General features: G+C 35.7%; 4 protein-coding genes and 1 pseudogene across 4 annotated transcripts; 4 read left to right on the forward strand and 1 right to left on the reverse strand.

Annotated features, from left to right (window-relative positions):
• Positions 1-3356: 3356 nt before the first annotated feature.
• LOC120120207 (RNA-binding protein 38-like) lies at positions 3357-5689 on the reverse strand. The gene is made up of 6 exons (XM_039139886.1): positions 5320-5689; positions 5105-5237; positions 4719-4836; positions 4538-4574; positions 4191-4434; positions 3357-4049 (listed from the first exon to the last, which is right to left on the reverse strand). Exons 1-6 carry the CDS (start codon positions 5536-5538, stop codon positions 3841-3843), a joined length of 960 nt encoding a protein of 319 aa, XP_038995817.1. The 5' UTR covers positions 5539-5689; the 3' UTR covers positions 3357-3840.
• Positions 5690-5987: 298 nt separating this feature from the next.
• LOC120120209 (60S acidic ribosomal protein P1-3-like) lies at positions 5988-7020 on the forward strand. The gene is made up of 4 exons (XM_039139889.1): positions 5988-6059; positions 6161-6240; positions 6413-6628; positions 6709-7020. The coding sequence occupies exons 2-4, from the start codon at positions 6169-6171 to the stop codon at positions 6760-6762; spliced, it is 342 nt and encodes a 113-aa protein (XP_038995820.1). The 5' UTR covers positions 5988-6059; positions 6161-6168; the 3' UTR covers positions 6763-7020.
• Positions 7021-9766: 2746 nt separating this feature from the next.
• Positions 9767-11833, forward strand: LOC120120208 (pyruvate dehydrogenase E1 component subunit alpha-3, chloroplastic-like). The gene is made up of 3 exons (XM_039139887.1): positions 9767-10116; positions 10214-10994; positions 11364-11833. The coding sequence occupies exons 1-3, from the start codon at positions 9889-9891 to the stop codon at positions 11639-11641; spliced, it is 1287 nt and encodes a 428-aa protein (XP_038995818.1). The 5' UTR covers positions 9767-9888; the 3' UTR covers positions 11642-11833.
• A 3774-nt stretch (positions 11834-15607) lies between these two features.
• Positions 15608-17834, forward strand: LOC120120204 (annotated as a pseudogene).
• Positions 17835-22541: 4707 nt separating this feature from the next.
• LOC120120206 (transcription factor bHLH70-like) lies at positions 22542-24048 on the forward strand. The gene is made up of 3 exons (XM_039139885.1): positions 22542-23203; positions 23301-23660; positions 23814-24048. The coding sequence occupies exons 1-3, from the start codon at positions 22586-22588 to the stop codon at positions 23880-23882; spliced, it is 1047 nt and encodes a 348-aa protein (XP_038995816.1). The 5' UTR covers positions 22542-22585; the 3' UTR covers positions 23883-24048.
• The last annotated feature ends 792 nt before the right edge of the window (positions 24049-24840 follow it).

The following is a 24840-nucleotide window of genomic DNA, read 5'->3' on the forward strand; positions in this document are numbered from 1 at the left end:
CTCTTAAACCATGACTAAAATATTTATAAGATAAGATCTTACAAAATTTATTAGTGATTTCAACAATAAAAAAAAGTGTTATTCTTTCCAAAAGACGTTCATGCAATTGTATCCTGCAAAATGTGTCTTTTTTATAACTAATAAGAATTTTGAATATGTAGTACCTTACCATCACTCTGAATTAATAAAAAAATCAGATCTGATATTTTATTAGAAAAAATATTAAACTCAAATTTAGCCTATATAATAGGCGTCGATCGCGTTGGTTTCTCTTTTCATTTCCCCCCTTGGGGCTAATAAGTGAGACTTTTCCAATGCCTCAGGTGGGGTTTGTTGGTCTATTTTCTACATAAAATAAAATGGAGGTTTGGGCATGTTGATTAGTTAGTAGGGACTGGGGAGAATTCAAATGAGACATGCCTTAATTACCGATTTGAATCAAGTGATAATGCATAAAAGCAAGTTCTATTACTCCGTCTCCTCCAATCCCTTTTTCTTAATCTTTACAAACATTGGACCTAATAATCATCACTCAAATTCATTCTTTAGTCTTTTATTTATGCATTTCTCTATACACGCATCATGCATCCACATATTCCTTGAACTTCTCTTTCAAGAGGTGTTTGACTCGTAGATTACACTTTTTTTTTTTAAACAATAAAATATTTATTGTTTTGAATTAAGTTGGAAAATAAATTGATAAGATTTTAAAATATTGAGGATTTATTGAATTATTTTAAATTATGATCAATTTGATAGAACCAGTAAATTTTGAGAATTAAAATTGTTATTATATCATATCGTGTCATCATTTTTGTTAAGTTAATAGTCAAGCTTAACGGAGTCATCAAAATAAAAAATGAAATATAACATTATTTAAAAACAGCTTAATATAAAATTAAGTGTATAAATTGTATCATTTTTTAAATAGGTGTCTAATTTATTTTGGTCAATCCAAGTGCCTAAGGTTATAAATATTATTATTTTAGGTGCATAAGTTGTAATCGTCATTAAAAAATTTCGTTAAGTGACACATTATGTTCTGGTAATTTATAAAAAAATACACAAGAATTTTATTATGTTTTTATTAAAAAAATCTTAATTTATCTAAAGTTAAAAAAAAACATAAAGACATCTCCAAATCTCTAACCCTAACCCTTATTTCTCTCTTGCCAATGACAACACGGTGTCAGCGTTGCCATTTCCATCTCTTTTTTACTGTAGTCTTCTTTATTGTCAATCGCACGATCAAGACCCGTAGAATCATGAAAAGGTCACTTTTTTATTTACCGTCGACGGGTTCAAAACATAATTTGAGGTTCATCGTGGTTGGCCCTTGGGTGGGGGCACGGTCGAGGTTAGGTCATGTCGATGACAACGACGACGACAAAGGCGGGAGGTGTGAGTATAAAGATTAAAATTAGTTTTTTTTAAGTTTTGGAGTTTTTTAAAGATTGGAAAAATTATTTTTTAAATATATTTTATATTTTTTGTTTTAAATAAAAATCTCAAAATTACTGCAACATGAAATGTATCACTTAATAGAATTTTTAACGAAAGTTATGAATCGAACTATTTTAAAAGAATGGTATATTTGGATACTTATTGTTAAATTAAGCCTTAAAAAATCACTGAGCCACCAAAATAAAAATATGAGAATAGATAAGTGACCAAATAAATAATTTATCCTAGATTTTTAAACAGTAAAAAAATTAAGAAAAGAAAGAGGTTTGACCAAACTCCAATATCAAGACAATCCAAAGCCGTTGGTCTGGTACTGTAGTTAGGGGTGAATGTTTCTAGTTATTTGAGTTAACGAGTGTTATTTTATAATTAGGAGTTGATTTGAAATTTTTTCAAATCGAGTAGAGTTTGTAAAATTCGAGTCGTGTCAAATTTTTGAATTTCTATTTAAATTTAATTATAAATATTTAAAATATTATAATATTACTTGATTACAATTTAAATGGTTGTTTTATGATCATATGTAATACATATATATAACAATCCATTAATGTGTATTTTTTTATAAAAAATTACAATACATGAATATTCTTTTATAGTGATATATATATATATAGAATTGAGGGACTCGACTTAAACTTAAAAATTAATCCACTAATTACTAAAAATTTTGAGTTATTTGGGTTGTATTTTATAACTCAAATTGAACTTTAAATTTTTTTGAGTCGAGTTTATGAAATTACAAACAACTATGTATTGTCCCAAATTTTTTCGAGTCGAGTCGAGTTTTATTGGGTTCAAGCCCAACTCAAACAACTATGCATTGACCCAAAACTCTTAAATGGTTTCCTTAATCCATTTAAACTCACTCGGTTTTTACCCAAAACTACTAACCCAAGAACCAGGGCGTTTCAACAATCATTATCATTATAGTTTCGACATTTTATAAATTATAAGTTCAAATATTTTTTTGAATAGTATGAAGAGATTATAAGATAATATTTTTTGATTTTTTTGAATTCGAGTTCTTTAGAAAAATAATATTTTCTTTTACCATTAAGATCACATTATTTTTAAATATAAGATAATTTATAAATTAAATACTTTAACGAACAAGTGTAATTTAAAAATTATATGAAAAAGAAATTTATGATAAAAGTAATCTTTATAACAATTTTTTTTTTTTTGCTTTACACTTGTCATCATTCATCCTTACCATTTTAGCATGATAATGGCTGACAACTTGGAATGCAAAAAAAAAAAATGAAGTCATTGGTGTTAGAGGGGACCATTGTCTCAAAATGGGAAGGCATGTCAGTGGATAATGTTTAGATGAAGTTAGGTTGTGTTTATTTTGATGGACAATCGACAAAACATTAGTAATCTCCCTCTCTTTTCTTTCAAATCTTCAATTATGCAGCATATGAATGGAACGGGAAAGAAAAAAAGAACCCACAAATGGTAGAAACAGAACATGCAAATAATAAAGAGTAGAAGGTTGAAGACAGCCAAGTTATGGTTGTCAAGCAATGCAAGCTCATACATATTATTATTATGAACACTGTTGGATTTAATTTGCCACCATTTCTATAGAAGAAACTTTTTTCCAGGCTTTTTAATGAATTGGAGGGATCACATGTCAGAATTCAGAAGCCATGACATTGTACAAGCTGCATGCTCGACTCTGAAACAAGTAAAGGTATACCCTTCCACCATTGAACACCCCCCTTGGCTTCCATTGTCTAAACACATGCATCCGTTCAAATACCCCAAAGATGAAAGCCAAAAGACAGATATAATATAAGTTCATGGGTGAGCTATCCGAGCTCGCCCTTTTACTTGACCGATAAAATCGAATTTGGGTTCGAAGATACAAAATCAATCTGAACCGCTTTACAAATATGAACAAGACTGTCATCGGATGCTCTTTGCAACCGAGACAAAATCATCTAATAATTTGTGTCTTAAGGTAGAATCCAAAGCCAATATTTAGTTTCCACCTTGTGCACATACATACATACATGAATGAATATGATTTCTTCTCCTAATGCTAAACAACAACTAATTCAGACTCTCCCTACCGTCCTAGACCAGACATGTATACGATGAATCGGTGACTTGAATGGAGAATGACTAACAGTTAGTGGAGCGAGCTTTACATCTAAAATGCCCTTCCCATGAATCGACAATCCCCTACTGAAATTCTTGAGAGTCATTTCCTGTTATGCTAGGTAAGAAGGCATGAAGCATCCTTCTTTTGAATCAATAACTTTGATATATTCTTTGTTATTCGATTCTTTCTGTTATCTCTAACTTTGCTTCCCTTTCAAAAGATATGGACCGTCTACTGTAAGTCACCATGTCCCAGAATACAGATTAACTTGAGGGTTTCTTTTCAGTAGGTGTCCCAGAAGCTTGTGAAGGACCTGTCTCCGCTTCGACCACCCCAGTTGGTGCTATAGTTGCTGTGGTTAGTGGTTCTGTTATTGACAATGTTTTTTCTGTCTCCGATGATGACATTGGTGGTGTTGTCGATGTTGCAGATGCTGTAGTTTTTGTTGCAGTTGTCGTTTCTGTAGTTGTTGCTGCAAATTTTGTTTGAAGATTAACACTTGAGGTTGCATTAAAGTTCCCTTGCAATAAGTATTACAAACCAAGAGATAAACCGATTCAAAACTATTGCAAACATACTCCGAATCTATCAAGAGATTGTGTAAAATTATCACCTGTGGAAGTTTCTGCCATAGGCAATGAAGACGGAAGCGAAAAGATCCCGGTTGAGCTATACTGATGAGGCAAATAAGGATATTTCAACATATGAGGATATTGGACACCAAAACCATGAGCTTGGCTATTTTGTCCATGTTGAGCATAAAATGGATACAAATTATGAAACATTCCCGGTGTCATCGATGTTCCAGTAGCGTAGTAAGGTGAAAACTGCTGACCTCCATACAAACTATAATAGTTCTGCAAAAACACCATGGAAATTTAGCTAACCAAAGTAACGTCAAGGAAGTTGTGTACATCGTTTCTTATGCTCAATCTCTGTTTCTAAAGTCTAAACACTAACCAAAGGATAAATACCGTCCTGTGAATACCCCGTATACCTGAAAGTAAACAATCAGAGAATGAAGATGATGGAAGAAAACAAATGAAACAAAGAGTACTAAAATGCATGTTAAAAGGAAACAATCCGCGAAATCAAGCTTAGGGATTCAAATCGAATTCAGTTCTAGAATAATTAAACTCACCCGTAAGCAGAGTAAGGAATTGAGTATTGACCATTTGGTTGTTGGATGAATGCTGATGAGGAACCGTGATACACAGGCGATGCCATCAATCTAGGTGCTGGTATAAACCGTCCACCTCCTGCATTTGTTTCCAAACAATCTGTTTTAGATCCACATTTTCATTATACCAGGCACATTGTGCAACACAAACCAACACGAAATGTTTTCCCAATATAGTAAAAAAAACATCTTGAGAATGAACAAAGGAGAACAAAAAGGGATTTTGAACATTTGAAATATCATTATCAAAATAATAACTTCTTTTCATCACCCAAATATTGAAGTGAATCTTCACCAGAACCAATGTTACTAGAAAGAGAAAAAAGAAGAAAGAAAGAGAAAGAAACCATGTTGAGGAGTTAGTGGACGAGTCTTCTGTGCACCCAATGAAGCGAGGTTGCAATTCGCCCTCCTTCCATCGATGGTAGGAGAAGGGTTTTCACATGCTCTCATGGTTGCATCTGGATCCTTAAAGGTAACCTGGAAACCAAAAATAATAAAAAGATAAATCATTTTTTATTTGCTTTTTTTATATATTAACAGAAGGGATCAATAAGCTTACAAAGCCATAACCCTTGGATCTCCCGGTATTCTTGTCTGTGATAACAACAGCTTCAACAATCTCTCCAAATTGCTCAAAATAACGCTTCATGGTATCTCTTTGTGTTTCCCAAGCCAATCCACCAACAAAGATTTTCGTAAAAGTCGTGTCACTGTACTGCCCTGCTCCTGGATTGTTGTTGTTACCACTCACCATCTGGAATTGCCTTTGTTGAGACATGTAAAAAAAACAGAGGAATCTCCCAAATAAAACAGAGGAAAATTAAAGAAAATGGCTTTAGAATCCCAACCAAGAAGAAAAAGAAAACCAGAACCACCACCGAAGCCAAATATAGAGTGGTTAAAAAAAGGGTAAATGACAAATTGGAAAAAAAAGGAATCAAACCAAAAAGCATTTATATTTTTCTCCCGCTGGCCTTCCTCCAGCACTCGTGCAACCGTGTATCACGTTCTTTAATTTATCGGTGATATGTTTGTTGTTGCTGTTGGTCTTTTACCTGCTGTTGTTTTTCTTAATGTTATATATAACTTTTTCCAAAATAAATATAAAATAAATAATGTTATGTACTGCCACTTTGTTCACAACCACCATGATTTTATTTGTTTTGTTAAATGGGCCTCCAAAAACGGAGGGCCCAATTTACTTTTTTCTTAGTTTAAGACCCCTTTTTTCATCAAAGCCGAAGAGAAACCCTACCAGAACTTGCTTTGAGAGCGGCGCTTCAAGATTTCATCTTTCAGGTAAAGTCTCTGCCTTTCCTTGTTTGTTTCTTTGGAAATTTAGTTTTTTCATTACTTGTCTTAACCCTTGTGTTGATTGGGTTTTGATTTGATGTCGATAGCATAAACGATGTCTTCTGTTAGTGAAGCTGCTTGCTCTTATGCTGCTTTGATTCTCCATGATGATGGCATCCCCATCACCGTATCCTTTTTATGCAAATATTTTAGGGTTCTATGCTTTATGCTTTGGAATTATTTTTTGATATCTCTCATAGGGTTATTGAAAAAAAGGAGTTCGATTATTTTTGTTGAGGATTCTCCATTTGTATGGGGAGAAAGTTTCTCTTTTCTGTTTCTTTAACTGTTATTAATAGGCTGAGAAGATTGCCACACTTGTTAAAGCTGCAAGTGTTAATGTTGAGTCTTATTGGCCAAGCTTGTTTGCTAAGCTTTTTGAGAAGTGTGACATTGAGAATCTCATAACCAATGTTGGAGCTGGTGGTGGTGCTCCGGTTGCTGCTGCTGCACCAGTTGCAGCTGCTGGTGGAGATGGTGCCGCTGCTCCTCCTCCTGCAGAGGAAAAGAAGAAGGTGAGACTAGAAATTTGAAATAAGTTATCTGATCTCTTTACGCCATTTGGTCTAACATGTGATTCTTTGATCATTTGCAGGAGGAGCCAGAGGAAGAGAGTGATGATGACTTGGGATTTGGTTTGTTTGATTAGGAATTCCACCCGGTTAACAGTTTCGTGGATTATGGTTTAGATCATTAAGCATGAGGGTAGTTACTCTTTTGGAGTTTTATTGGTATTGGTATTTGTGGATTAATTATAAGTATTGATTTGAATGAAGTGACAATGAGTTGTGCTTTTCCTTTTGAAGAATTTTCCAATTTATACGAAGTATTTTAGACCCTCTTTTTTCACTTTGCATTTTAGTGAATTGACATGATTTATCTCTTGCAATACATGATTTTATTTTGATTGGTAGTTCATTATGCTATTGTTGACATTACATGATATGTTACATAAGAATTATAGTGTTGACCAGGGAGTTGTCTTAAGCATTGTGGAAACATATATCTCGCTTAATATGGGACTGAGGATGGAAATGGTCACGGGCAATAGATTTAGCTCGACTAACTTGTTGTTTAGGTTAGAATCGGGTATGTGTACCTAAAATTCATATAAAGATTCTTTTGAGAAAAACAGAGAATAATGGACAAAAGCATTAGGTGATCTGCAAACGCAGGATCAGCTCCTCCTAATAAGAAGTCACAGCCATTGCCAGGGGCAGACCGCCCAACTCCCACCATTGTTGCTCTATTGACCACCAATCTCCAGTCCAACAAAAAAAAGCAGTCGTTCAAGTCTTGGTTAAATTTTATGTGCTTCTGATATCGTTCATCCACTGAGAATTGAAAATGAAAAGACCTAATATCTGTCACGGTTGCTTTGAGTTGAGATCCCACCCCATAGTTGGGCATGCATGGATTTGGGTTTGTATCAAATATAAAGATCCTTGTAATTTCTAATTACTATGAAGACATTAGACATTTTTGTATATTAAATAATAGAGATCATTTATAGCAAAATTAAGGAATACTTTATTCTAATTGAATGATGTTGAATGTATGATTAGGAAGATGATTGTCTTATGCTGTTCTTTCTTTTTGGATTAGATGAAGAGTTGTAGTTGGTGGTATGGAGAAAGTAAAGGTTTATTCTTTTTGAATTAGATGAAGAGCTGTAGTTGGTGGTATGGAGAAAGGAAAAGAAAGGATTGTAGAAGATGTTGGTGGTATGGAGAAAGGAAAAGAAAGGATTGTAGAAGACGATGAACAATGGATGGGAGGTTTTAGATTCTCTCTTTAGCCTTGTATGTGCATGTTTATATGTCCCTAACACAATGCAATGCATTATGATGCTTTGTGTTAGCTCTAAAGTTGATAATTATTGATGGGTTGATAGATAGATCCGGTTGTAAGATAATAGATTTAGCTGATAATTGAATTGTTAGATCATGTTAAAAACTTATAGCCAAGCAAAGAAAATGACAAAGTTACCTTAAGGTGAATTATGTGATATAAAAAAACTTTGGAGGTCTTGAGATTATCTTATGGAAGAGTGACAATTTGTCCTTACTTGCCTTTAGTCTCTCAACATAATTGTTATCACTAAATCCATTGTTTGACAGTTTGATCTATCAATAGTCATCAACCTGATGACTGACATTAGTCTTTCTTCTATTCGATATGGGAGACATATATACTTGCACAAACAAGATTGCAAGGAGAACTTGAAATCTTACATCCATTATTCATAATCTTTTCAATCATTTTTCTTATTTCTTCGTACCATCAAGCATGACTCTTCATTCAATTTATAAAAAAAAATTATTTAAAATCACTCCCATTTTACTAAGACCTTTAACAAAATATATAAACAAGAAAAAGGCACCGTATTCAAGGAAAGAAACCTGGTAGTTTCTTACATGAATCCAATCAATTTCAACTATATTTGCTTTATAATGATTCGAATTTACTAAAATTTAAGTATTAAAATGAAACAATTCCAAACCATAAAAATGAAGTCTGAGACAATGGTTCTACAGTGAGCAATGGACTGATTGATCCCAACAGCAGTGGCCCAAACTAGAATAAAATTATTGATATCAGCGGGGTGTAAGTAACTGACGATCAAACGCAGCATCCCCAGCTCTGTTTTGAAAACCGGACCGGCCGGTTTAACCGGGAACCGTTATTTAGTCCGGTTCAATCTAAATCGGTTGAACCGTTATTAGTGAACCGGCCAGAACCGGACCGGCTGAAAACCGGAAAAAACCGGGAAAAATCGGGATTTTTGTTTTTTTTTAAAAAACAAATTAAACCAAACAACGTCGTTTGTTAAACGAGCCAAGTCGAACTCGAGTATTGCTGAGCTCGACTCGAACTTGAAAACTTTAAAAGTAAGCTCAACTCAACTCAAACTCACAAACTAAAAATTATCAAGTTCAACTCAAACTCGAAATATAATATTGAAACTTGAATTCAAAAAGGCTTAAACTCAAAAAAAATTAGAAGCTCGATTGAAGCCTAAAATTCGAGCTTAATTGAAGTGAAAGAATAGTTCACTTAATGCTCACCAAAAGGCTCTATGATTTTGAATGCCAAATTACCTCTATTATTTATAGAATTTAGTTGTGATGCGCTTCTATGTTTCTTAGCAATGTGAGATTGTTTTGTTCTCATATTTTTACTCTTTAGACTTTTGGGATGCTCTTATATGTTTCTTAACCATGTGGGATTGTTTTAAAAAAAATTAAATCAAACAATATCATTTTGTTATGATTTTTTTAACCCCAAATTTATTTTTTAATTATAGTTATATTATATTTATTATTTAATATGTTTTACTTTAAATATTATGTTGTAGTTAATTTGAATCATTTTGTTTCACTTGATTTTATGGTTTTTAACTTATATATGTTATGACTTGCTTTGAATATGACTTGTGATATAAAAATTATTTTTTATTAAATATTTTTGATATTTTTATTTAATTTTTTAAATAATTATGACGTCATCCGATTATTCTGACCGGTCAAACCGATTCAACATGTTGAACCAGTGAATCGATAACATAATTAGTTCGCTAACCGATCCGGTTTTGAAAACCATAAATTCCCCAGTGTATGCCTCCTTAAATTATGAGTCGTTAAGTTAGGTGGCTTTCCTTTCTTTTCCTCGCAAGTCCTTAACATCGTATCCTCCGCCTCCATTATATCTTTTATCCTCTTCCTTCCCCTCTTCACTCATACTTTCCCATTTTCTCTCCTTTTCCTCAAAGAAGATGGCTTTCTCTGCTCCCACTGCCAACTTTACTCCTCTCAATACCCCTTTCCTCAGATCTCACGATAACACCCTCGTATCCTCCCTCTCCCCCTCACCCTTCTTCGGATCCACCGCCAAACTCCGCCTCTCTTCTTCCCCCAATTTCAATCTCCACCGTCGATCTGGATCCGTCGTCGCCGTTTCCGAAGCCGTCAAGGAGAAGAAATTCAAATCCACCCGCAACCTGGTAACCCTCTTTTTCTCTCTGTTTACTACTTAACTGAGTTTTTTGTTCCTTAACAAATCTGAGATTTTTCTTCTTTTTTTTTTTTACTTTTTTTCAGTTAATTACGAAAGAGGAAGGATTGGAATTGTACGAAGATATGGTACTGGGACGGGCATTTGAAGACATGTGTGCTCAGATGTACTACAGGGGAAAAATGTTTGGTTTCGTTCATCTCTACAACGGCCAAGAAGCTGTTTCAACTGGTTTCATTAAACTCTTGAAGCTACAAGATTCTGTCGTCAGCACGTACCGCGATCACGTGCACGCCTTGAGCAAAGGCGTCCCTGCACGCGCCGTCATGAGCGAACTCTTCGGTAAGACCACCGGCTGCTGCCGCGGCCAAGGTGGGTCGATGCATATGTTTTCTCGTGAGCACAATTTGCTTGGTGGGTTTGCCTTTATTGGTGAAGGGATTCCCGTCGCGACGGGGGCAGCTTTTACCTCCAAGTACAAGAGAGAGGTTTTGAAAGAAGCAGATTGTGATCATGTAACCTTGGCGTTCTTTGGGGATGGAACTTGCAATAATGGCCAGTTCTTTGAGTGTTTGAACATGGCGGCGTTGTGGAAGTTGCCCATTGTGTTTGTTGTTGAGAACAATTTGTGGGCTATTGGGATGTCTCATTTGAGGTCTACTTCTGATCCTCAAATTTATAAGAAAGGACCAGCTTTTGGGATGCCTGGTGTTCATGTCGACGGGATGGATGTTTTGAAGGTGAGGGAAGTGGCTAAGGATGCGATTGCTCGGGCGAGGAGAGGAGAAGGTCCAACATTGGTCGAATGTGAGACGTATAGGTTCAGAGGACACTCGCTGGCTGACCCTGATGAGCTTCGTGACCCTGGTTAGCTCCTTGCTTATTAATGACTGTTATTTTTATGTTCTGTGAATTTCTAATTCTCGTTATTGTTTTTTTTGTTTGATTCAAATTGATAATTCATGTATAGAACCCGAATCCGTTCTTTTGATTGAGCTAGTAGGCATTGATTAAACATAAAACAACCTGCATTCATGTGTTTTACTGGTCTAATCTTGAAATTCCTTTGTGTTTTAAGCTCCGTGTTCTTTCTTTTCTATGTGAAGTTGTTGTGTTATTGAGAAAGCACGGTGAATGAAGTTAAATGATTGAGTTTCTGGACTTACGAGTCGGATTGGTTTCTGAGTGAATTAGTGATGTACTCTGTTTCAAATTTCTTTGGTTCCTAACTGGCAGATGAGAAGGCGCGCTATGCCATGAGAGATCCCATCGCAGCCCTGAAGAAGTACATCATTGAGAACAATCTGGCCAGTGAAGCCGAGTTAAAGGCCATTGACAAGAAGATAGATGAGGTGGTCGAGGATGCTGTTGAGTTTGCAGATGAAAGCCCGGTTCCACCTCGTAGCCAGCTACTCGAAAATGTGTTTGCAGATCCAAAAGGTTTTGGAATTGGACCTGATGGCCGATACCGATGTGAGGACCCAAAGTTCACCCAAGGCACTGCACATGTGTAAGCCTTTCCAAAGTAGGACAGAGATCAATCTATTTATGTACACTTCTTACTGGCATGTTGGGTACTTGTTCTTGGTGTTTCTTATGTCATGTTTAGGTTGTCTGTTTTCTAAAATTTTGAATTCATGATATAATCTCCATTTGTTACTGGAACAAATGCTTTGAATGGAAAACCCCAAAAGGTTGGATGGCCCTATTTCCTGTCATTTTCATATTTTGGTTTTTTGTTTTATAAATTGCCATGGAATTAGGTTTCCCTAGATTTACCTGTTACTTGTCTTGGCATTTGCATGGGAACTGTAGAGTAATTTTATAGTCCTCTTAAGATACCTGTAAGACTGACAAGTTCAAATGTGTTGTTAAAGATTTTGCATCCTACAAATGTTAATAAATTATGTTGGGTCAAAGTCGGTAGCATTTTCATTTCTTGTTTACCTACTTTTTTTCAGGCAAATTACTTGAGCTTTTTAGAAGTGGTGACGATAGCAACTTTAATTTTTGAAAAATAATAAAATCCCACAATTTGCACAAGTAATTAGGAAATCTTTTGTTTAATTCTTCAGTCGGCACGCCTTTCTCATGAGCCCACTATACCTTCATTTTAGGTCCTAACCTGATCCGAACAAATTTAAATAGAATTATAAATATCAAATATTCAAATGATTTTTCTCACCGACTATCAAAATCAAGGGCGAATACAGTAATGACTGAAAAGACGATCATAAACAACAATAATCAGTAAATGAAATATTTTCCACTACTTTTCACTACATCGTATATGTCCCAAGATCTTTAATATTATTTTAAAGATTATTAAGATGCCAGAGGAGTGTAGAGAGTCTACGGTGATATCAATCTAAAAGAATAAAGGAGATCCCCAACGTTGTGGTAACTACAGAGGTATTAAATTATTCAACCATACCATGAAGTTATGGGAAAGGGTGATAGAGGCTAGGTTGAGATAAGTTACTAGGGTTTCGGAAAACCAATTTGGCTTTATGCCAGGCAGATCTACCACGAAGGTGATTCATTTACTTCGACGGCTTATGGAGAAATATAGGGAAACGTCTAGAGATCTTCACATGGCGTTCATTGACCTTGAGAAGGCTTATGATAGTGTGCCCCGCGATACGATCTGGAAGACTTTGGAAACGAGATGGATCCCAACTGCTTATATCCGGGCGATTCGTGATATGTACTGTAGATCTACTACATACGTCAGGACTACAGTTGGCGACACCGAGGCATTCCCGGTGGAAATCGGACTCCACCAGGGGTCGGCCCTTAGCCCTTACATCTTCGCCTTGATTATGGACGACTTCTATTGTGCGACACCAGACGGTGTACCATGGTGTATGCTTTTCGCTGACGACATTGTCCTAGTTGCTGAAACAAAATCTGAGTTGAATTGTAGACTAGCTACCTGGAAGACTGCTTTGGAAGAAAAAGGTCTAAGGATCAATATTGAAAAGACAGAGTATTTATGTTCAAACTTCAGTGGGAACCAAAACGATGAAGATGTAGAAATATGCATAGAAGGACACGTTCTCCCCTCAAAGGATTGTTTCAAGTACCTAGGGTCTATGATACATAAAGATGGGGGTGTAGATGATGACGTTACACACCGTATAAAGGCGGGATGGCTAAAGTGGAGGGCCGCTACTGGAGTTTTGTGTGATAAGAAGGTGCCTCTAAAACTTAAGGGAAAATTTTATAGAATGGCAATAAGACCAGCTATTAGGATATGACAACAAACTCTGTGGTCATGTGGTAGCACTCTGTGGGATATGACAACAAACTCTGCTATTAGGATGTCCTTGGGGGTGGTGTCTGTTTCCGAAAAATTGAGGGAGGAAAGACTACGGTGGTTTGGGCATGTCCTTAGGCGACTACCGTCGGATGCGGTCAGGAGGGTAGAGTCGATTACAGTCGACGGTGCCAGAAGGAGAGGACGACCAAGGCGGAAGTGGGAAGACTGCTTGAGATCTGATTTGATGGATTTAGCCCTTATCAAGGACATGACCTCTGATAGGAAAGTATGGAGACTTAAGACTATGGTAGTCGAGTAGTGTGGGTCACATCTATAGGGTGTATCATCTCTGTCTTCTTTTAATGCCTTTGTAGTAATTCTCATGACTTCTACTTTTTATACGTTTCTGTTATTGGTATTTAAGAAAGCTTAGAACTGTGCTTGCTATCGTTGACTTCTGTGTATCATTCTCTTCATGTTTCCTCTTTTAAATTTAGTCGGGTCTTACGTTTCTGTCTATATGCAGAGATTTTTTTTCGCAGGGATTTATTTGCAGGGATTACTTCCCATTACAGACACGCATATGATATTAATGACTGCATATAAATACTGTTCAACTATGTATTTATGTATTTATTTATACATGCATTGCATTTTATCTATATTTTTAATTTTCTGACTGCCGGAGGTCTTCCACGGAAGCTACTCTCAACCTGGCGTTGGGGGCAGCCTACTACCCTACCTCCCCCTTACCCCATTGCATATGAGAATTGGGTTTTGTTGTTGTTGTATATGTCCCAAGAAGTTTATTAAACAGTTAAAACAAAAATAGAAAGCCATAGAGTTAAGAAAAAAATACGGTAGACTACATTTAGTACTTAAACTATCTTATTTGATCTGTTTTAGCACTAAATTTTTTAACATTTTCAAAATCATACTTAAAGTTTAGTTTTTGTTTCATTTCAGTACTCCATCATTGAAAACTTAACAAATGGATTAATGGGGCATAGCTCCAGTGGACGGACGACCAATCTGAACGATTAGCGATGAAGATTGGAGGATGGAGAAGTCGAAGAGTCCATTGTTGATTTGGGGAGATTTGAATCGTTTCCCAGGGAAACAGAGGTTGGAATCGCATTTAGGGGGTCGAAAAGATGTCGGCTGAAAACTTTGGGTTTCATCGGCCGATGAATGCGACAACTGACAACTGTTGACTGCCAGCGAGCTCGTCCATTAAATTTTTAACGGCCGGGGTACTAAAATGAAACAAAAACTAAAAGTTAGGTATTATTTTTAAAAAATAAAAAGTCTAAATACTAAAACGAATTAAAATTGATAATTTAAGTATTAAATACGTAGTTTACCCAAAAAAAATAGCAAGCATTCATTTGACATATAAAAAAGACCGTTGGGTGGTTGTGGGTTGACTATAGAAGCAAGACGTGCTCTTTCCTCGAACCTTACTCAAAGAATTGGTTGCCATTGAGAATGAGATGGGTCAAAAAAGCTTAACAATATATTCAGACGTCAATGAATATCGAGATTCTGGAAGAGTATAGGCTTTTGCATTCTTCTTTGAGGAGTTTATGAAGGTCTATATTTTACATGGAACGCCAAACCATAGTTGAGATGGACAAATTTAGCAGAACTCCATGGTCAGAATGACTTACAATCTATTCTCTGGATCTTATATTTTCCACATATCCCAAAGGCATTCTTTTTTCTGTTCAACAACAAATATACTAGCACACGAACAATTAATATAGCACACATATAATTGAGCCTTTCCTTTCGTAGCAAAAAAGAAAGCACATATATAACGAAGCAAATGATACCCAAGTGAGCATTTTCTTATCTTTCGATGAAGGTTTAATTAGGGCTTTGGTTTCATATACTTATACCACGCATTCTATTCCATCAAACATGAGATAGTGTTCTTCAACGTTCTATTACCAATGGATGTATAACTTGATAAGTGTTTTGCATTAAAACATGCTAGTACCATTGAGATTTGTTCGTTTTTATATCGGACCGTATTATTGCAATCTATGTACAGTCTCTGGTCCACGATGCAATGCATATGTGAGGAAAAACAATTTTCCGGATTAGGTTGGCTTTGAGTTTCACGTAGAGACTGCGTGTTTTGCCACCTATTGTGCAGAGCTCTTGTATAACACCTTGGAAGCTAAGCGTACCTACATAAAAAATGTGCAGTGTTTCTCAAAGTCAAAGCGTATGAATGGCAACCTTAGCGGTTTTGGTAGAGACCAAGGAAATGTTGTCAAACTGGGTCAGGCGTCGATTCAAAATGAGGGTCAAGCTGAAGGTATATATATATATCCATTTTACCCTATTTTAAGATCTTAGATTTTGCTGAAAGAAGGAAAGTTCTGGAAAAAATTCAGAATTCCTTTTGGATTTCAGCTAAAAGAAAGAAAATTCTGACAAGCCATTTTTCCAGAAATTTTGAATAGATTAGTAAAGGAGGTTGCTCACTGCAGTGACGCTTGTGAACTAAATGCATCAAAAGTGGAAGAAAACCCTTGTTTTGTTAAAGGGATGGTTCGGAATGACGCTGCTGAACTTCAAAGTAATAGCGGAAATGTCAACGTTATGGTTAGAGTTGGCTGCAATGATGAACTAGATGAACCTCCCACTGGGGCTATTGACTTAATTGGTTCGTTTACTAATCAGCCAAGGGGCACCATTGCACTTTATCATTTAAGTGATCGTGCGGGCCAGGTCGGATGTTCTCCACAGTTGGAGCTATGTTTGAGAACTTATTTTAGTAAGGCGAAGAATGAAGTTGCTACCGAAAGGCATATGCTAAACCATTGTGATGCATCGGCTTTTTCAAGGTAAACTTTTGTGTACATTCTTTTATTTAGAGTATAATTGAGCCTGATATCTATATATGCTACATATTATCTCTTTACACGATTCATTAAATTTGAAAGAAGGCCGTGTAATCTCTATTTCAGGAAATGTTATTGCGTGGTTTTCTGCTGATTAGCAATTTCTTTTTGCAGGTATAAAAATAGCAAGTCGTTACAGCCTATTTTCCCAACACTTGCTGACAATCAAGCTGCAATGAAAGAGGGTGACAGTAAACCTGGACAAAACCTGGAATGTAACAGCGATACTTTCCAATCTCTTGCCATTACACAGAGATATCGCAGGGTGAATCTGCCAACTCTAGTAGCGGGTCAATCTAAACTACAATTGCCAAGCACCCAACTCGTATGTATTCCATTTCCAGGGGTGAAAGTGCATGATATGGATGTAGCATGTAAAAATATTATCCCACGGGTTGATTATGGGAAAACAAGTTTATCTCCTGAGTGGAGACCAAAATCAATTGGACAGCGAGAGTGTTCTTCCTTTCCTTTGACCACCTCAATGCACTCTAATCTTGAATTTAATGACTCAGAGCAAGGTTACCACCAAAAGAATGATGAAGCTACCAATTGTTCTATTCATCATACTGTTCAAGAGCAGAATAAGCGGGAGGTGTTTCAAGTATACGTGATGCAAGTGCAAGTGCAAGTGCTTTTGCTGCAGCAGGTTATAAGAGCACAACAACAGAGAGCTTCAATGGTAGCAATTTCTTCAGTCATGATGGATCGAAAGGGATGGATACTCTTCGCTCCACCCAATGAGAAGCTGCTTTGTTAAAAAAAAGGTATATTATAGCTACTATTATAATTTTAATTTGTTGAGGATAGAAGAAAACTTTTCATGTGGAACCTATTTTTGCATGCAGACAACAATGTACTTTTATCACCTAAATTGTGCTGGTGAGCCTTCACCACAACCACTCTATCTTCCCAATCTTATCAAGTTGATGCCATTTAGACCATCATTTATGTGATGGTCAAGTCTTGTTATTCCAATAGGTCCTTTCTCAAGTAGATGCCTTGTTTAGCTACTAGTACTTTTACCTGGATTCAGAACCTAATTTTTAATTTGCATCAAACTCCAAACTATCTACATTTAGAAACTTTTTTATGTAAACCTCCCAGGAAGGGGTAACAATAGCATCCCATCTCACTCTGTGTTGAGAAAAGATAAATCTGATTCATAGAGGCATGTGCGTTTTTTTTAATGAGTAACTTCTTTGCACAGGTTCGATACCAAAACAGGAAAAGACTGGCGGAACAGCGTTCCCGAGTGAAAGGACGGATTGTTCGTAAAGTGCAAAATGACAACCCTAAAGCTGATGCTGGTGGCCCTTGAAGATGACGATACAAGCTCGTCTTCCCCATTGGCAAGGAAATTAATTCTGGCCGGAAACATGAAACTATATAATTGTTTGAATCCAACTAAGAGAGGTAGTATTGTATTTATATAGTGTAGTCTTGCTTTTTCCCTCATGGATTATTTGTGATTGTATGCGCACTAGACAACCGGCTAATTACAGTTAGGCAGGCTAGTTGGTACAATGTAATTTGATTGATTGGATTAGAATACGGATTGGTTATGTTCTTTTTACTGTAAAAATTGGTATTATGCCGAAAGACTTCTTTTAGCATATATGCTTTTATTCTGCATATTTTTGTATCAATTGCAGATAAAGGTTAACAAGGCGGTAGTTTAAGATTGTACAAGGGACATGTCCCATGACCCTGTTCAACCCACCCATTAGCACACTCACCATGAAGGTGAACATTTGTAATTAGAAACACGCAGACTATGATTACACAGCTCACAAGATCAGTAAGAGGCCGTTGGTCGATAAGACAGTATAGTTTGTACAAGGTACTTCATGTAGTAGGAGATCCCGTTCAAAGTATTGGGAAATCATTCAGTTCAGAATGCTGACATGGTCTTAGACAATGTAATAGAATACAGTAGAGGGACTACAATGACAGTCATGTTACCATACATATAGTGCTGGAAAGGGAAACTGTTGACCCTGTTTTGGGACCTCAATATCCTCTCTTGTGAAAACTATTCATATCCTAAAAGAATAAATATGTATATATATATAGGTGGATTATAGCTGCTGGAATATTATCTTGATTAGCACATTATTTTCAGCGCACTAGTCCATGTCCAACATCTAATCAGTGATAGATATTATGTAAAATTTCGTTAGTGGAATAATCTCTTTCGGTCCATTTTCATATTCTTTTAACCATTTTAGTTCGACAGATACAATGCATTCTATTGTTAAGGAAAAAGTTGTCATCATGGTGTGAAAGAAATTTAGCCATCTTTACCAACACAGCTGCATATCAACTGTCTCCAATTATTCTTAAATATTTTTGTTCGATTCAGAGGGTATACATCATATGAAATGGGGGTTGAGCACCTGGCCCGTGAACACACCTATTTAGTTACTATGAACAGATTTACATGTGATGTTTGCAGGTGTGGGGGCACTGCCATTGTTGGCTACAAGCTTAATGAATGGAAGAAAGCAGTTTAAATGAAGATGAAATTCAACTTGGAAAAAGGGGATAAGGTTGCTTGCAATCCTAGGGCTTTGGTTTAACCATGATAAGATATAGATGAGATTAGTGCCAGCTCTGTAAGAAATGGTAAATATTTACCGCTATTATTTTCCAATGAACTCATCAATTATCCAGTTATCTTTATGAACTACAGGACAAGACCCTAAAAGAATGCCTTTCGGGTTGTGTGGCTAAAGACATGCAGAGCAAGTTTACCTTAACCGCAGTTCAAATGGATAAGATCATCAAATGAATTTGGTGTTTCTCAAAAAAAAATTCTCATGCTCTAATTTTATTACAATAGGTTGTCTTGTTGTTCGAAGCCATGTCTCTTACATATCTTGCCACCCATCATCCATCGAAGGACGTGTAAGCTTCACAATGGCTTCTTAACATGTAGAAACGAAGGAGTTCGCCACATGCATAAATCATCATCCCAGAACAACTTTTTTCATATAAATATTTTATTTAATGGGAAATGAAATCGCCTTACAAAGACAGGGTTGATGCTTATAAAACAAATGACAGCTTATGTGCTCTGATAGCAACCTGAAAAACCAACACCACTTTTCCTGCAAGTCAAAATTGTTGTCCATGCTGGACCTTTTTGAAAGATTTTGGCACGCTCAAAGTACAATTATTGTGAGAATTTAATGGGTTTGTCTCATAAAAGGCACAAGTATGGGTTCAAGTCATGTATGTAAATGCTGAAACCTGCCATTTTTAAAAGCTTATAATGGAGTATTTTTTACCATGACAAGATTGATGAACAAAATTTATGTGAGGCCCCCAGAAATCATTAACGCTTATTGGCTCATTTGAATCCAAGGACTGGGTTTGGTTGAGGTTCATGAAGAAGAAAGACAGATCTAAAATTCAATTTCCTTTGCTCCTCACTTGAAGACAAATTTTTATGTCCTTGGACACAAGTATTAGAATAAGCTCATATCCTGTGTGGCTAAGGAGGGTATTAGGCCCCTTTCCAGTCAGCTTTTTTCTTCTTCAACTTCGGGATGGGACGGAGGGGTAGCGGGGTGGTTGTCTCCCCTGAAAATTTTAAATTATTATGTAATATAATAGTTTTTTTTGTATTTTCTAATGATAATCTATTTTAATATCTTAAAATTTTGTAACTTCGTCATCCAAAATAAAATTCCACTCTTATAATTGAAAACACACTACATGCTTGTGTGACAACCTGAAACCTCATCCTTAACAAAAAAAAAATATGATTAGCAAGAAAGATTTGATAACCATGTCAACATGATAAAATACTAGGAAGTATGGAATTTGAAGGCAAATCAAATCAAATATTTAAGAATTTAAGGACTGAATTAAAAAAAGATAAATATCATGCCTTATTCCTGATTACCGAAACCCAGAAGGATTATGGAATAAATTTGAAGGGTCACTGTTACCACCCTGGAGGCAAGGGACGTCTCAATTGTACGATTGGACCCCCATGTGCCGAGGGAAATGAATGTTTATGTCATATATGCTTAGCATACTAACAGTAAATGGGATTATTATGTTATGTTTGTCTTAGTTTTTTGTTTTTAACGAAATAAAATAAAACGCTTAATTTCATCCAATATCATCGTTAGAATTCTAAATTAAATCCTAATGCTAAAATATTATATATAAATCTTTAAGTTAGTAATATGATATTTATGTCAATCAAGTTATTAATTTAAATATTAAAATATCGGTTCATGTATGATGTAAAGTATATTAAAAATATGTGAATTAATTTGTAAATGTTCATATTCCTAACATTGACATTAAAGGTTCATATTCCTAGCGTTTTTTGTGTTCGAATTCGAAATCTCAATAAATAACAACAATTTTTTTACTATGAAAGTCACTCAATTCGTACTTAGCGGAGAAGCTAGAACTCCTTTTAAAGATAGAATTGAATTTTAAATTTTTGGTCCCAAAGTACAGTTTTATTATTGTATTAATTTATAATTTTAAATTTTTTAATGGGAATCGAGGGAAAATTTCTTATTTTAGCGGGACTAGTGCACTCCTGCTTAGGTCCGAGTTATAAAGGTGTCATAGGACTAGATTTATGCATGAGAATCGGATTGACATAATTTATGTTTGTTTGGTCTATCGTGGAATATGACTATCAAATTTTGTTCAAGCTCGTCCACATTTATAAATAACTAGTCCGAGCTCAATACCAATTTGATATGTTTTTTACCACTTACATTATAATGTTATATATTATTATAATTTTAAATGATATAAACTATATTATATATTAAAATGTAGATGAATATTTTGTATATTGACAATAGTGTTAAAATAATATAACACTTAATTTTAATTTTAACTTTAATTATTTTATTGGAAGATTAATATTTTGTGTCATTATGATAACATGGACAAATGACATTATTTTGACGGTGACTATTGATGTCCAAAACGACATCATTTTAAGTATTGAACTTTAGGGTATATTAGTTTTGTCATTAAACTTTTAAATAATTTACTTTTTGACACTGCACTTTTCTTGTTGTCCATTACTCATCATCCGTCGCATTTAACAATAAGATCGGTGTCAAAACATTCATATTTTACTCTTCTTTATTCTCATATGATTGTTTTCTATGAAACTCACTTAAAATCGATAAAAATTCATTTAAAATTTTGATATACTAATACTTCGATCTATTCTAACGATCGTCCGACAATACTAATTTTGAAATATATTATTTGTATTTTCGAAATAATACTTCTTATTCTTCAAATTTTCAAATACAAAACCTTAAATTTCTAAAAAAAAGAAAAGAAAACCCTTCAACTCTTAGAAATGATAAAATTTTCTATTTAATTTTATTAATTTTGAGTGTGTTTAATAAAAAAAATCATCATGAAAAAAGAGAAAATAATGAAATATGAACGTTTTAATATTGATATTGTTGCTAACATTATTGATAATGTATAATAAATTGACATTTAAGATTTAAATTAATAATTAAGGTAAATACATAATAGGAATATGATATATATAATTATAAACAATTAAAGCGTTTTAGAATAGAAGTAGAATTTGGTGGAATAAACCCAAAGGAAAACGAAAATGGAAAAGGGTGGAGATGCGTTATAAGGAAATGAGGCATCATCAGACGGGTGACAGAATCCATAGGATGACTTTCCAGTTTCCAAACTTTTTTTTTTTGGTTTGGGGTAGTCCCCACAACTGTCTGTCCCCGGTGCTGGACAAAACTGCCACCGCCAATAATGCTCGGGACCTCGCGAACCAGACAATCCCTCCTCTCTGCTAAGTCTCACCAACTCTGCCACTCCCTAATACATCACTCTATATCTCTCTCTCTCACTCTTATTCTCACTTGTGTATTTTTTCACCTCAATCTGCTCCTTCTTTCAACGCCATTTTCAGACTCAACTTCACCACCTTCGAGTTGCATTCCCAGTCAGTCACTTCAAAGCATTTAATGTCAGTTCCGTTTCTGTGTGTGTTGCCAACACCACTAAGCTAAAGGCAAACTCAATCGTGTCTTCGGCTTCTTGGGGGTGGTTTGCATTTATGGAGAGTCTTCAAGAACCAATTAGTTATTATGTATGTCTTACTTTGCTTTCTTTAGTGCTGCATTTACTCCTTTGAAAATTGCTTGCATTCAATGCACTGCTGCCTGTTTTATTACTAACATTCTATTCTCATTCCCTCTTATAGCTGCTGACACCTTTCTTTTTCTTCTTTATTGCAGTTCATGGGAGATCAATTGGACGTTGAATGTTTGGAACCAGGATTTATAAACTCAGAGCTGTTGAGTTTCGGGAAAGAAGAGGAGGAGGAAGAAGAAGATTCGCAGTATACGATATTTAGCTTGAAAGATAAAGTGCCTTTCCTTCAGATGCTCCAAAGCGTTGAACTTGAGCCCCCACAGCTTTTCACCTTCAAAAACCCCAACTTTCAGACACTTTTGAGACTGCAACACTTGAACAACAACGACCCTTTCATGGAAACACAAATCCAAGCTTTAGAGCTTGAAAGCTGTGTCACCCGTGAAGCACTGGACTTGCCTTCACCGGTCAAATCCGAGACCAATAACGACCTTAAAAACAACCCACATTTTTCGTCTTCATGCTTTGATGTTGTGAGCTCCGAGTACAACCAAAACGCAGAAAATTGCAGTAAAAACGTCACCAAATCCACTCTCGTTGCCAGAGAACGAAGGAAGCGGAAGAGGACGAAGCCGGTTAAGAATAAAGAAGAAGTTGAGAGCCAACGAATGACCCACATTGCCGTTGAACGCAACCGTAGACGTCAAATGAACGATTATCTAAATTCCCTCCGCTCTCTCATGCCTCCATCTTATATCCAAAGAGTATATCAATCCAATCCCTCCCACCAATATTTTTAGTCCCCAACTTACTTCTTTTGCTTCACTTTCGTTACCATGTTTTCCTTTTCTTGGTTTGCAGGGTGACCAAGCGTCTATTATAGGGGGTGCAATTGACTTCGTCAAGGAACTAGAGCAACTTGTTCAATCCATGGAAGCACAAAAGAGAATGAGAACAACTGAAGAAAGCGACAACAACTGCAGCAGTAATAATTCGGAGTCAAAATCTGCAATAGAAATTTCACAGCCTGAAGTTGTAAAGGGAGAAGCTGAAATAGAGGTTAATGTAGTACAGAATCATGTCAACTTAAAGATTCAATGTGAAAGAAGACCTGGTCAGCTAGTACTAGGCATTGTCACCCTTGAAAGTCTCAGATTAACAGTTCTGCATCTCAACATTACTTCTTTACGAGCTTCGGTTCTTTACTCATTCAATCTCAAGGTAACATATAATTTGTTTTTTTTTGTTTTTAAAACTAGTGTCTTTGACTGTCAAATCAAAACCCTAGTTCCAAAATATCGCAAACATCTTATCTTGTTGGTTTTTTTTCCTTTTGTTCATCTATGGGGTGTATTGGAAATCGGTAATTGGCAGATGGAGGACGATTGTAAGCTAAGATCAGCAGATGAGATATCAGCAACAGTCCACCAAATATTCAGCTAAATTTTATTGGTAAAAGGAGGCAGCTGAATTGATTCCTCAAGGGAATATAGAAAAAGACCAGAAGTCCAGAAGAAGAAAAAGAATAACTGTAAGCAATGTTTTTGTACCACAAAGACAATTCAAGACAAGAGATGCGAGCCCTTGATGTTTACATCTTTAACTTGAGGAAACCTCCCATGTTTATCACAAATGATTTCTTTTCCTTGCTTCATAGGATGATAAATATATTTAACTTTTGTTTTGCTATTTCCAAGTTGTTTTCTTCTTCTTCTTTTTTTTTTTGCGGGGGGGGGGGGGGGGGGGGGCAATTCAGAGTGCAGCTATGCTACAAGCTATGACTTCCACCAAGTTTGAAGAAATGTGTGTATATGGTTGCACCTTAGTGAATGATGCTTTAACTTTTTAAATTCACTTTCGCCACCCTTCAAACTCTGCAAACTCATGACCACAATCTAATGTTTAAAATTATTAATACCATTTCTGATGGGATAAAAAAAAACTATAACGGCTATAAATGATTCACTTCATTTGACTTGGAAAGAAAACACATGATAATCATTAGAGATACGAAAGTTTCAAGGTTCAGCACCTTGTTAGCTAAAACATAAAGCAAAGAAGAGGATGAGCAAAGGATTTTGAGGTTTAATGGAAGAATAATAAGCAAGGTCAAAGGCAAAATATGATGAAAGGAGTTGAAGACTGAAAATTTATGATGTGGGGGCTCAGATGATCAGAGGCTGCAAATGCAAAAGTGTGCAGCAGCTTAAAGCGCACATCCCCATGTGAAAGGGCAAAACAATAAAAAAGGAAATGGGTGGCAGTGACAAATCATACTCCCCAATGTAAGCCAAAGTCGTAGTCACTTTTGGTCTACGCGTTGCTTCTTTTTACAGCCTTTTTGCATTCCGTTTCTCCCAAGGTCGTCTGTCAGCCCTAAACCCCGCCCATCAAATGTCAA

This window comes from Hibiscus syriacus, unplaced genomic scaffold, assembly GCF_006381635.1.
Source record: "Hibiscus syriacus cultivar Baekdansim isolate YM2019G1 unplaced genomic scaffold, ASM638163v2 tig00110333_pilon, whole genome shotgun sequence".
Taxonomy (NCBI): Eukaryota; Viridiplantae; Streptophyta; class Magnoliopsida; order Malvales; family Malvaceae; genus Hibiscus; species Hibiscus syriacus.

What these genes read in the sequence shown, in the direction of transcription:
- LOC120120207 (XM_039139886.1), bottom strand. Translation starts at nt 5,538, where the DNA reads ATGTCTCAACAAAGGCAATTCCAGATGGTGAGTGGTAACAACAACAAT. An exon ending in GATCCAAGGGTTATGGCTTT is followed by an intron (nt 5,238 to 5,319) that starts GTAAGCTTATTG and finishes TTTGGTTTCCAG; the next exon opens with GTTACCTTTAAGGATCCAGA. An exon ending in TATGGCAGAAACTTCCACAG is followed by an intron (nt 4,050 to 4,190) that starts GTGATAATTTTA and finishes CAAAATTTGCAG; the next exon opens with CAACAACTACAGAAACGACA.
- LOC120120208 (XM_039139887.1), top strand. Translation starts at nt 9,889, where the DNA reads ATGGCTTTCTCTGCTCCCACTGCCAACTTTACTCCTCTCAATACCCCT. An exon ending in TCAAATCCACCCGCAACCTG is followed by an intron (nt 10,117 to 10,213) that starts GTAACCCTCTTT and finishes ACTTTTTTTCAG; the next exon opens with TTAATTACGAAAGAGGAAGG. An exon ending in TGATGAGCTTCGTGACCCTG is followed by an intron (nt 10,995 to 11,363) that starts GTTAGCTCCTTG and finishes CCTAACTGGCAG; the next exon opens with ATGAGAAGGCGCGCTATGCC.
- LOC120120206 (XM_039139885.1), top strand. Translation starts at nt 22,586, where the DNA reads ATGGGAGATCAATTGGACGTTGAATGTTTGGAACCAGGATTTATAAAC. An exon ending in CTCCATCTTATATCCAAAGA is followed by an intron (nt 23,204 to 23,300) that starts GTATATCAATCC and finishes CTTGGTTTGCAG; the next exon opens with GGTGACCAAGCGTCTATTAT. An exon ending in TTTACTCATTCAATCTCAAG is followed by an intron (nt 23,661 to 23,813) that starts GTAACATATAAT and finishes GGTAATTGGCAG; the next exon opens with ATGGAGGACGATTGTAAGCT.
- LOC120120209 (XM_039139889.1), top strand. Translation starts at nt 6,169, where the DNA reads ATGTCTTCTGTTAGTGAAGCTGCTTGCTCTTATGCTGCTTTGATTCTC. An exon ending in ATGATGGCATCCCCATCACC is followed by an intron (nt 6,241 to 6,412) that starts GTATCCTTTTTA and finishes TGTTATTAATAG; the next exon opens with GCTGAGAAGATTGCCACACT. An exon ending in CTGCAGAGGAAAAGAAGAAG is followed by an intron (nt 6,629 to 6,708) that starts GTGAGACTAGAA and finishes GATCATTTGCAG; the next exon opens with GAGGAGCCAGAGGAAGAGAG.